This window comes from Mesoplodon densirostris, chromosome 10 (genome assembly GCF_025265405.1).
Source record: "Mesoplodon densirostris isolate mMesDen1 chromosome 10, mMesDen1 primary haplotype, whole genome shotgun sequence".
Classification (NCBI taxonomy): Eukaryota; Metazoa; Chordata; class Mammalia; order Artiodactyla; family Ziphiidae; genus Mesoplodon; species Mesoplodon densirostris.
In genome coordinates this window covers 43547899-43561353 of record NC_082670.1, presented here as the reverse complement: position 1 = coordinate 43561353, position 13455 = coordinate 43547899, and the positions used below count along the sequence as shown (strand labels likewise).

General features: G+C 36.0%; 1 protein-coding gene across 2 annotated transcripts in view; it reads left to right on the top strand.

Moving 5' to 3' along the window:
- The window catches only part of COL21A1 (collagen type XXI alpha 1 chain), a 127543-nt gene that overhangs the window by 51576 nt on the left and 62512 nt on the right, over window positions 1-13455 (top strand). For both annotated transcript variants that reach the window (XM_060110241.1, XM_060110242.1), the window contains 4 exons: window positions 11556-11609; window positions 12124-12175; window positions 12753-12808; window positions 12931-12984. In XM_060110241.1, coding sequence (XP_059966224.1) covers window positions 11556-11609; window positions 12124-12175; window positions 12753-12808; window positions 12931-12984 — 216 coding nt within the window. The remainder of the gene's footprint in view (window positions 1-11555; window positions 11610-12123; window positions 12176-12752; window positions 12809-12930; window positions 12985-13455) is intronic.

The following is a 13455-nucleotide window of genomic DNA, read 5'->3' as shown; positions in this document are numbered from 1 at the left end:
ATGCAATAATATATGAAAAATACTTAGTGTGGTCTCTGGTACAGGGTTTTCCTTAAATAAATGCCTGTTGTTTTGTTGTTCTGTTTTTCTTATCAAGGAGTGAGGTTGTGGTTGGAATGTCACATGGGGTGGGTTGGCATGTGTCATGGGCAAGAAATGTTAGAGCAAACAGAGGGTTAGTGTCTGGAAAAGAAACAGAGAAGGTGGAATAGGTCAGGACAGCTCTATAATGTGGGGAGAGCCAGGGAAGTCAGAACAACAGCAATAATAGATAGAACTCTGGAAGAAGTGGTACAAAATCCTCTTGTCTCCTCAGTGGCCCTGGGCCTCTATGAATCTTTTTAGCCACTGGCAATCTCTGCCTATTTAAAATGATGGAGGTGCATCTTAAGAGGTGCTGGAGAGCAGGCCAGGCCCACAGGAATGGAGATGTCTTATATTTGTATGCTCTGGGGGTATCATGAGAGACCTCTGATCTCCTCTAGGGGAATGGGGGATTCCACTATGAAAGTGTGGATACCTGTTCCTAGGAGACCACATGCCAGGCACCTCACCCACATTCTAGTTTACAAGATTGTTGCTGTTTCTTTAACATTCTCACAAGTAGCCTGATTTGGGGATGTGGGGAATATATAAAAATATGCATGTATGAATAAGTGTATTTAGGAATGGATGGATGAATACATTTATTTGTTTTTGTGTTGACTTGGGTTTTAGAGACCCAAAATAAAAAGGAGGCTTTTTATTCATTTATCTTAAAAGAATTGGAGTAAAATACCTTATTTAAAAGTAAAGAGCAATAATCTATGAAATAGAAGCAGGCTCATAAACATAGAGAACAGACTTGTGGTTGCCAAGGGAGAGAGGGATGGATTGGGAGTTTGGGATTAGCAGATGCAAACTATTACATATAAGATGGATAAACAACAAGGTCCTACTGAATAGCACAGGGAGCTATATTCAATATCCTGTGATAAACCAAACTGAAAAGAATATGAAAAAGAATTATATATATATATATAAAATCACTTTGACATACACCAGAAACTAACACAACATTGTAAATCAACTATACTTCAATAAAACAAAAAAATTTTAAAAGAACAACACTTCTATTAGTCACATCTTAAGGTAACTGCTCTATTGTTTTGGGTCATTGCACTGTGTTTAAAATAGAAGTGGGTAACTTTTACAAAGTCACACATTCTATTAAAGAAGATAAGATGAATAAGATGTATGTTTATGTAAAGTTCTTTATTTTCAGACCAGTAGTGATTTCATTCAGTGTTGTTTTCTGAAGTTCGTTGTTTGGTGTCAGCTCTGATTGGCACGGTCATTGTGGGCCTAAAATCACCATGTGCTGCCTCTAAATTCCCTCCTTACATTCCTTCTGGCTGCAGGGATTTCTTTATTTAGAGCTACAATAATTTAGTGAGTTAGTTAAAGGCGTTTCCTTGGGTGTTCCTCTGGAATACAATTTGTTAACTTTCAGAAATGGGAAGGTTGAAAACATACCCTGGAGATGGCCTTGACTTGTGATCACTCAGGGCATTTTTTCCAGACATCACCCATGGTCTTTAGGGGATTGTTCCACATGGTAATGTTCTCTATTAGGATATTTTCCCAGAATAATTTCCATTTTGTGGATTTCCACTGAAATTCCCATAGGAGTTTCCACTTAAGATAATTAAAATTATATGCACTTTCTTGCTGACTATAACCTTTGTTCCTCACATATCAGAAAATAGAATGTGTATAGATTTTGCATGGGTTTTTTCCCCTGAATTTACAAAATTGAAAGGACCCTTTATCCACCAAATTGTCTTCAATTGGTAACTCATTTTATAACAAGCTGTAAAGATATTCCTTGGACTCTAAGAAATACTTTAAGTACTTCAAAGAACTTCCTCAGCTTTAAGGAAACCTAATATATTTAAATCATTTTGTTAAAACTTATGTTAAGCTGGGTTGGTTTTTATGGGTTTTATGGGTTTTCTAATTGAGTATTTCTAATTGGTTATATGGGTTTTGTAACTGAGTATGAAACTTTCTATGGCAATGCAATTCTGGAGACACAGGAAGTATTAATAATTTTTTTAATCTAGCCAGATTTGTACCAACTCATCACTTGGCTTCTCTGGGTTTAAGAAATAAAATATATTAATTCTATCTAAGGTATCCTTATGGAACCAATTATACATTTTGTTTAGTTTCTTCATTAGAGTGTTAAACATTTGAATTGTCCTTTCAAGATCTCACTGTCCCGTTGCTCTCAGCATCCAGAACAGAGTATCATGTAATGAGCGAGCCTTTCTTACATGAATAAACCCCATTATCTGCACTTTGAAAGGCAAAAGCTGAAGTGATGTTATAGCAATATCTATTACATAGTTGGTCATAATCAAGGAACTCCAATATATACGTTGAGAGAACAGTAATAAAGGACCAAGCTGAAAAGTGTTATTAGGGAATAATATGTAAAAAATTTAACATGCTAGTGGCTTTATTTCTTGCAGAGTTCCTGAAGACAAAAAAAAGTTTAAAAAATTAAAACAAAGCCAGTAATGACAAAGAGGGAGAAATAGAACTAACTTAGGAAAGTGGCCATCTTTCTCTTATTTCTCAAATAGGGAGAGTAATCTACCCATGTAGCTTTCTGATAGCACCATGACCCAAACACAGGGTTATGTGTGTGTGTTTTGCAGGATGGGGAGGCTTAATGCAGTGACAGGTTCCAGGCTGTTCCCCAATTTCAGACTGCTTAACCTTCCTAGTCATACTTCTTAATCTCTTTAAACCTGGTTTCCCAAATCTAGAAAGTGGGACTATAAGTATTTCTTCATAGCCTTTCTGTAAAGACTAAATAAAATCATGCATGTACCTGGCCAAAATTAAACACGGTAAGTTAGTGATGATGATGATGGCGATTTGTAAATGTTTCCAAAAATATCTTTAGTTTATCCCTTATTGTTTCTCACAGTGTTGAAGTGTCCCTTATGAAGCAATCAGACAGGAATTCCCTAAACCTCTTCCCAACCCACTTAACCTCTTTGCTGTGTGTGTACCTATATTCTACCCTCTCTTCTGTTAATATGGATGAACTGTCCATGTATAATGTCCAGCCCTCCTCTGTGCTCTGGGTCTCATCCTTCTCCATTACTTTGTGTTATTCATTAGCCCCTCTCTACTGTGTTAGTAGTTTTTTCTTTCTTTTTTAAAAAATTTATTTTATTCCTGTGCTAAAGACGCAGACGTAGAGAATAGACTTGAGGACACGGGGAGGGGGAAGGGTAAGCTGGGATGAAGTGAGAGAGTGGCATGGACATATATACCCTACCAATGTAAAATAGATAGCTAGTGGGAAGCAGCCGCATAGCACAGGGAGATCAGCTCGGTGCTTTGTGAGCACCTAGAGGGGTGGGATAGGGAGGGTGGGAGGGAGACACAAGAGGGAGGAGATATGGTGATATATGTATATGTATAGCTGATTCACTTTGTTATACAGAAGAAACTAACACACAATTGTAAAGCAATTATACTCCAATAAACATGTTAAAAAATTTATTTTATTGAAATATAGTTGATTTACAATGTTGTGTTAATTTTTGCTGTACAGCAAAGTGACTCAGTTATACACACACACATACATATGTATATATATACATACATACAGTCTTTCTCATATTCTTTTCCATTATGATTTATCACAATGTATTCAATATAGTTCCCTATGCTCTACAGTAGGACCTTGTTGTTTATCCATTCTCTGCATAACAGTTTGCATCTGCTAATCCCAAACTCCCAACGCTTTCCTGCCCCACCCACTTTGGCAACCACAAGTCTGCTCTCTATGTCTGTGAGTCTGTTTCTGTTTCATAGATAAGTTCATTTGTGTCATATTTTAGATTCCACATATAAGTTATATCATATGATATCTGTCTTTCTCTTTCTTACTTCACTTAGTATGATCATCTTTAGTGCTGCTGCAAATGGCATTATTTCATTCTTTTTTATGGCTAAGTAGTATTCCATTGTATATGTACCATATCTTCCTCTCCTCCCTTGAGATTTTTATGGTAATATTATTAAATATAAATGTATATGAGTTTAAATGTATGTGTCAAATGTATATAGATATTTGTGATAAGCATAGGAATAATTGATATATTGGTATAATTAATGGTATAATTCACATAATAAATAATAAAATATTATTAAATACATATCTACACACTCTTTTTTTCTAATAAAAATTTTGTTTCATCTGAATCTGGAGAAATTGTGAAATTGTTACAAGCAGGGATTTTTCAGAAAACTTTCCCTCCTTCTTATGCAAGGAGTGGTACCATATTTTCCTTCTTTCCTACCTCCTTTCCTCAGAGGCTTTTCTTCCAAAGCAGCAGGGCCTCCCAAAATGTTCTCTAAAGTCAGGCTTGGTTGAGCATCCCTCTGTCTGTCCATGTGGTGCTGACCTGTGTATGCTCAGGTTTTCACTACTTCTGTGAATGTTTTTGCAAAGTTTTGATTGTTTTCTGATCTTTCAGCCTCTTTTCTTTTAGGGCCCTATAATGGATTCAGCATCTCAGTTTATGGTGATGAACCATTCCTTCTATATCCTGCCTCATTTCTTGGCTGCTCGGCTGCTTTCTGTCCTGTTTCCTTTTTCTCTACTGGCATCATTAGGAAACTTACAACTTTTATTGACTTTTTACAGGATGCTTCATCTTGGTTCTAAACTCTTATTTCTCATCTTCATTTTGGGTGTGCTCTGTTTTATGGTAATGGATAAACTGTGGCAGGGACCGTATATTAGGAGCTTAGGAATCTACTTTATTCCTAGACCTGAGTAGTCCAAAGGTGATGCCCAAACCCAAGGGGAAGGCCCATCACACGTTAGAGAGGGAACATTTTAGTAGATTTAAACACTTCCCAGGAAATCATTATTTGTTCTGGTCCTGTGTGACACTTAGTGGTTTTTAACTGAGAAGAGAAGGAACAGGAAGATGTGTAAGGCTTTTGACATGTTGGGTGCTGAAGGTGTTTCCTGTTGTGTGTACGTTTTTCTGTTTTATTTTTAGACATGTCTTGTGTGGATATTATCCACATACACTGCCTATCACATGCCATCCTCACTAAAAGTCCTATGAGGTTAGTAGAGTAAGTCATGCTCTGCCCGTTTTACACTAATTGTAAAGTAAATGAACCCTATTGTACAGTTTCAAAACTGAGAAATGAGGAACTTCAATCATCTGCCTGAAGTTACTCAAGGATCAGGAGTTGAAATAAAATGTCTGGATCTCAGTCTGGCTTTCTTTTCTTTTCTTTTCACCATATTTTTCTGCTTTGGCCAAAATTGTTTTTAACAGTGTGATTTCTTCCTCTTTTGCTCTATGCCTGCATCATGAGAAGGCCCAATGCCTGTGAGCAGCTGAGGAGGGGGATGAGGAGGAGGGGGAGGGAAGAGGGAGAGGAGGGGGAGGAGAGGGGGGAAGAAGGTGGAGGAGGAGGGGAGGAAGGAGGAGGTTGGCTAGATGAGTGATGGTTTGCACTGATTGTGCCATGATAGTGGATTAATGGTCTTACTTTTGCATGTGTACCTGTGAGATGTTTCCTCCATGTCTCAAAAATAAAGGCTTTAAGAAAGAAAGAAAAAACTCTCTCAAGGGAGGAGGGATAGTTCCCTGTAGATTGTAGATCATCAAACTTTTAAACTGCAAAATCTTTGCAGTGCAAGTCTTTGGGGCATGTAGTCCCATACATATGTATGAATTATATGCAGTGCTACTGAATAAAGGATCATGTGCATTCAAAACACAGACACACTGAGAAATTTTGAAAGAATGAGATTTTTAAAATATTAGTTTTCATATTCTCTTGCTACTCAAATAAATAATCTTGATGTAACTTTGGAGACTGAGACTCTAGATCAACCTGTGAGATTGGCAGGCTCATCAAAGGCTTGTTATCAGTCAGGAAGCTTCGAGGCAACCTGGGGAAAATGGAACCAACTTACTGCAATCCTTGGATTCTCTTTGATTCTAATCTCTTGTAAACTCAGTGGGAATCAAGAGTGTGACTCCTCAAAATAATTTTTTCATTGGAATTTTCTTGGAGGACTCAAGAGTGTTTACTATATTTTAGAAAATGAAAGTATTTGCATATTCAGTAAATTATCATTGATCACAAGCGAGACATCAGCTAGGATAGAGTAGGTTATGTTGCAATAACACACAAATGCCAAATGCCAATGCCTTAAAACAAAAAAGCTTTATTGCTCATCAAACTGAACACTTATTAGCAGACTTAGGCTAACAAAAGTATCACCATCTAGATTATAGCTAATTACAGTAGCAGGTCCCTAGAGAATCAAAGAGTGGCTCATAAACCACTTCCATTCATCTTTAATTAGCTAGAGCAAATTTTGTAAACCACACCAACTTCAAGAGTCAGGAAAGCGTGATTCCCTCCCCCTCCTCATATGCTTAGAAGTAGAGAGAATCTGAATATTGATAAATAATAATCATGTCTGCTAAGATGAAATAAGAATGCATCAAGAACAGATTTTTGGGCTTGGGGCTTCCCTGGTGGCGCAGTGGTTGAGAGTCCGCCTGCCGATGCAGGGGACACGGGTTCGTGCCCCGGTCTGGGAAGATCCCACATGCCGCGGAGCGGCTAGGCCTGTGAGCCATGGCTGCTGGGCCTGCATGTCCAGAGCCTGTGCTCCGCAACGGGAGAGGCCACAGCAGTGAGAAGCCCACGTAATGCAAAAAAAAAGAACAGATTTTTGGGCTTACCTGGTGGCGCAGTGGTTGAGAGTCCACCTGCCAATGCTGGGGACACGGGTTTGTGCCCCGGTCCGGGAAGATCCCACATGCAGCGGAGCGGCTGGGCCCGTGAGCCATGGCCACTGAACCTGCACATCTGGAGCCTGTGCTCCACAACAGGAGAGGCCACAACAGTGAGAGGCCCGCATACTGAAAAAAAAAAAAAAAAAGAACAGATTTTTTTCAAAGAGATTGGTGTCTAATAAAGCACACAATACATACAAAGTAACTATTTTAAGAGTGTAAATGTTAAGTGCCAAAGATTAGAGTTGAATAAAACTCTAGGAGTTGAGAGGAAAGTTGAAAATTCAAAAAGCCTTCATGAAAGAAACTGTAAACCGAAGGTTAATCATAGATACAGACTTATAGGGGCTGTTCTTACCCAATTTAAGAAACCTCTATAACTTAGGGACGCTGTGGTTCCTTACTGTACTTTGTGTGTGTGTGTGTGTGTGTGTGTGAACATGTGCGTGTGTGTGTGTGTATTATCAACAAGACTGTATGAACATCTTTGTATATATTTCTCAGTAACTTTTTCTGAGTATATCCATAGGAAAATTTCCCAGAAGTGGAACTGATTAGAGAATCAAAGAGTTAAGTTCATAATTAAATTTTGAGGCAAATTGCTTATTTACCTTACAGAAAGTGTGTACTCCCCTAACAAGTGTATGAAATATCTTTCTTCACACACTTATCAGCACTGAATTTCATTAAATTTCTGATTTTCATCAATATATGTTAAAAATGGTACTGGTTTGATTTGCAATCCTTTATTAGTGAATAAGATAAAGTACCTGTCATATGATTTTTGGAAATATTGTTACTTCTCTGTAATTTGCCTTTTATTTATATCCTTTATTTTTTCCTACTGGGCTGTTCATCTTTTTAAAAATTGATTTTTATATGCATGTCATAAATTGTGTGAAAATATTTTTTCTGGCTTATGTGTTTTGATTTGGGTTTTGGAATTTTAGACATACAGAAATTTTAACTATTTATATATATATATAAAGTTTTATTTCTTTTCTCCTATGTTTGTATCTGTATAGAAAGGTTCAGCATTCTAACATTTTGAATATAATTACTCCTGCTTTGATTTTTGGAATTTGTATATTTTAATCTTAAATTTTTTGATATTTGGAGTAAAGTTAGATGAGTATTCATATTTTCCCCTTTCTTCTCCTAAAAGGATAGCCAGTTGCTAAACAGTATTTTTGAAATTTCACTTTTTTTCTCATTTATTTGAAAACCATCATTATCACTAAATTTCCATTCTCATTTGGGTCTGCTGTTTTTGGCTTTCCCTTCTGTTGCATTTACCTGTCTACATCTTCTCCACTGCCAAACAGTTTTAATTATTGTCACTTCATAATATGATTTAATACTGGCAGGCCTAGTCCTTCCTCACTATTCTTTATGATCAAAAATTTCCTGGCTATTCTTACATGTTTATTTTTGCAGATAAAGCTCAGTATCATTTCTTCAATTTTTTTTAGAAATTCCTATTTATGATTTAATTAGGATTCCTTTGAATTTATGGATTAGCTTTAGAAGCACTGACATAATTTCAATACTGAATTTTCCTATTCAAGATTGTGATTTATCTTTCTTTTTATTTCAAACTTAAAACTCAATGGAATAATCTTAAAAATTTATTTTTTATTGGTTCTCAACATTACCTAAGTTTATATGTAGGAATTTTTATCTCTTTTGGTCCTATTATAAGTGGAACTTTTTCTTTAATATATTTTTATATTGGTTATTGTTTATACATATAAAAACTATTTTGTATATTAATTTTTAAGACAGCAATTAACTGATTTCTCATACTAATTATTTCAGGGTATTAAGTATGTCAGCATATTAGACATGTAATCATAAATAAAGACAATTTGTTTTCTTCCTTCTAGGCTTTACCTCTCTTATTTTTATATTTTGTCTAAACTCATGGGCTAGTCAAAACTGGCTAGAAAAACATTAAAAATAGTGGTAATACTGGGCAACATTGTTTTTAAACTTCAAACAGTCACAATCTCTTTTAGTGCAGGTTTGTGGCTCTTTTGGAAGAATAATTCTCTCAACAGCAAAATACATATTTGTAATTTTGTATCTTTGACTTTTGATTCCAGCCAGTAACATCATCCACAGTCCTGTTTTAGTCATGGCCTTTCTACATTAATTAATTAGTTATTAATAATTAATAATTTCTTTTTCTTGAGCCACTATGTCCATCTTGAGAGAATGTTTTGGACCCACCTGAACTGATTTAGAGAATTTGAGAATGCTGTTTATGGCCACACTCTTGATTGGTCCTTCCCAGAGGCTGAGTTTCGACTGAACTTCTTTTAAAGGCCTTCTCCAGTTTCATTATTTGCCTGTCAGAGATGAGAAGAAAAAGGTGTATCCTCCCAATACCAGTATTTTGGGACTTGTTGTATGCCTTCTAACTATGACTTGCAAACTGGCCGATTCTTTTCTGAACTCATCTCTTTTATAGTTACCTTGTCAAATACAGCCAATGCTAATTGATTCACGATACCAACATTCTTTTTTCTCAGTTCTTTAGTTATGTTTATTGGATGCATTATTTGCCTTTGCAATTTATTAAAAGCAAAGTTTTAAAAAATCAATTGTTCACCACTGCATTCCATGAATCACTGTATTTCCAACCTCCAAAAATTATTTTTCACTGCCCACTACCTAGCCCCAAAGCCATTGCCAAATGTATTTTTATTTATTTATTTTTTTGCGGTACGCAGGCCTCTCACTGCTGTGGCCTCTCCCGTTGCGGAGCACAGGCTCCAGACGCGCAGGCTCAGCAGCCATGGCTCACAGGCCCAGCCGCTCCGCAGCATGTGGGATCCTCCCGGACCGGGGCATGAACCCGTGTCCCTTGCATTGGCAGGCGGACTCTCAACCACTGCACCACCAGGGAAGCCCCATATTCTTTTTAATGTCTTAAACAAAGTGTTGTTTTTACCCGATTATTTTATTCTTTGGGCAAAGTATTATGAACATGGTGGTTGACTCCTAGTATGAAGTCTGAGACTTACAAAGTCTCAGGGAAGCCCCCAAATGTATTTTTTAATGTTTTTGTTTGGCAGCCTCTTCTTTCCTAGTATACCAATTTTTATATTAATTAACTTAGGCTAAGTTTTACTGCAGTAACTGATGATCCAATGGCTCAATGGCCATCACAAGAGCATTTTTTTGTCTTTCATGTTATGTGCCTATTGTAGATAGATGTTGGCTAAAATTTACCACTTATTTGCTACCCATTACTTTTAAACCTTGGACACAACTTGACTGAGTATATTTTATTTGGGTCACACTTTCTTGTGTTTTGTATTTTGTAGGTATTGTCTTAGTATTCCCCAAGCATTTTGTTAAATTTCTCTGCCCCTCCCCCATTTCATTGCTGTATGTTAACATGGATGCTGTGCCTTTTATTTTACTTTAAAATCTTGCTTATGACTATGTGGGTAGCTTTGTCCAGATTATATATTTTTTTGGTTCCAATGTGGGTTAATGCTCCTGGTCTTTTCAGTTCATCTGAGATGAGTTTGTCTTATCTTCAGGAAAATAAAGTTTGAAGATGGTGTCTTCTATAAACTGTAGCCAGAGAAGGGAAGTCTTAGCTGGGACTTGGTTCATCCTTAAAGGGAATCCTGCTTTGCCCCTTTCTTTTGTACTTTTATTAAATACTCATTGCCCAGCTAAGTTCCATCTTATCAAGAGTGTATCTTAGTCTACCTGGCCTTCAACTGCTCATCTCAATTCAGCCTGAGTTAGCGCAGGTGGTTCTCTCACCATTAATTTATTAGATAGTGCTGGAAACTGAAAATGGAGTAGTAATGTTGCCTTTGAAGTGTTCTATGCCTTGAATAACTGTATCACTCTTTAACACATGTGGATAAATAACCCTCATTAAATTAAGATTTCTAAGAATTACATCCATCATAGATAACTGGTCACATCCTCTTCTCTCCCTACCAGACAAGCTAAAAAGATCATGAATTGTTTGTAGGTAATGTCTTAATTTGCCTAAATAAAAGTGAATTGACCCAAATCTTGCTGTGCCAGCCATTGGGCTTCTCTTAACTATGTCTTGACAATTAAGATTTTTGAAGCTAAGGCAATAGCACCCAGTATGTCCCACAGAAATAAGTCTTAAAACGATGTCCATTAAATATCAAGCTGTTGTGATTTTCTCCATCTCTCCTCCTTTTGAGAGATGGCCTTTCCTCTTCATAAACTCATCTGGATAGATACCTACTATGAACAATTTCCTAAGATCAGCAATTGGAAGAAAATTCCACAGAATCCTAGAGTGTTTTGAGACCTTCAGCTCAGGGTTTGTCCTCACTGAGCTGGGACCTCAGAGGATGGCTCTCTCCACAGAGTCTTGGCACTTGATCATTTCTATTAACTCCTAGGCCTTGCCACTGTAAGAGCCTAAATATTTTTAGAATAGGTGGCTACTCTCTAAGGGTGGAGTCAGCATTGCTGATAAGATTCCCCTGGCCCCAAATACTTTTCTTCTCTGATTATAAATGAAACCCTGATAAATGAGGATTGGTCTTTCATAATGATAGGGTTTTAATGTAGATATGCACTGAACAGTTTGCAGATTTATTTCCAATGAATTTTGACAAGAATGAGGTGGAAGAATATATGTTGTTTTTTTTAGACTGAAATGTGTTTTCTTTAATTAATTTGTTTCATTTTCAGGGTGACCGTGGACTTCCTGGTTTTCCTGGGCTTCATGGAATGCCAGGATCAAAGGTTGAAGAAATCTGTTCTTAAACTTAAGCAATGCCATATTTTATTTCAAATTGAAAGTACTTTATGTTATAAATGGGTTATAAATAAGTGTTGATATATAAATTAAAGTATATTAAAGTAAATGACTGGGTTAAGATTAATAATCATAGTTTACATAAAGCTTTTATAAATTTCCTTTAAAATTTTCAGGCATAAATCTTACAGTATTTAAAAATTGATGAGTAGTTTTCATTACATAGAAATTCTCTTAACTATAAACCTTTTAGTATAAGGCCCTGTTATAGTAACAAATGCCCTGATTTTTCCTTGCTTTTGGTTATAAAGCCTGGGAAATAGGACTTTTGTAAACAAACTTTAAATAATTTATTTCTATTTTATTTTGATGTGGGCATATTAAACTCTGTTGTTTATAATTGGAATTGTTTTTTCTTTAATATATAAGCAAAATATTAGTTTTAGAGAAATTAAAATATTAATTTCTCTAAAATTCAGGATTTATATTTTTATCTTGTAGGGTGAAATGGGTCCCAAAGGAGATAAAGGATCACCTGGATTTTATGGCAAAAAGGGAAGTATAGATCCCAAAAGAAAGTATCCATATTGAACTTTCAATACAATGGAAATAGAAAATTTGAATTTCAGTCCCAGCCCACTGTTGTAGCAATTAGCTTTGTTCACCTTTCTCAGGGAATTTATTCAGAACAATGGAAAAATAACTGTTGACTGTTATGCATGGTATTCTATAAGAATACTTTGTGTTATTGAGCCTTCTGAACTTTAAAAATATTTACAGAGAGATTCCTTGGAAGTGATAGCTGTTTAACAGTGTCCATTGAGAATCCTATTTTTTCACATTGAAGGAAATGTTAGTCTCTTTATATTTAAGATGCTCATTGCTTTTTACTTTTGCCAAGTAGTGGTTTCTGTGTTTAGATGCTTGTAATTCTGCATCCATCTTATCCTCAATGTCATGTTGTGTCCTGGTAAAATAATGCTTTGCTGAAAGCTGCAGGGCTAACGTAAGCTGTGGTTCTATGAATTCTGTCACTCCATAAGGAAGTTAGCTTACTTTCCTATTTAAGTTCGAGTTGGAATTTTAAAGCCTTATTGTAAGGATTGTTTTTAAGTGTTTATTTTTAATACAGGGTGCAAAAGGTGAAAAGGGGAATGCTGGTTTTCCTGGCCTTCCTGGACGTGCTGTGAGTTTGACAGAAAAAGTTCTTAAATATTTTACTTTAAATAAAATGTAACCTCTACCATCTTCTTTTAAAAAAAATTAGTGCAAAAAAATATATTAAAATACTTGTATTTATTTTTTCAGGGAGAACCAGGAAGACATGGAAAGGATGGATTAATGGGTAGCCCTGGTTACAAGGTATTTACAAAAAAGAAAAAAGATTTCTGTAACTTGTGAGTGAATATGAGAAAAATGTACAGATATTAGACTTTTTTTATGTATGACATTGGTATAAAATGAATGAACTAAAAGTTGTTTTAGTGTAATTTTAAAATGATTATACATTTATTTTGAGTCTATCATGAATTCTTCTGTGTTGGAAATAAAATCCCAGGATATTAGAAGGTTGAGCTTCTTTGATGAGCCATTCAGATGGGTTTGTTTGGTGGATTAGAGGCAGAAGTACTTAGCTGTGTCTCCCAAGGGATTACATTTTTTTTTCAGAGAGTAGGGACGGAACCCTTAACCCTAACAATTTCAACCTTAACCCTGACAACTTGTGTGGTGTGAATATGGGAGAATTAGAGCAAGAACAGCAAAAGTGCCAATCACTCACCAGTCCTGAAAAAACTCAAAGGCACATGCCCTTACGATGGTGGGTTAACATCA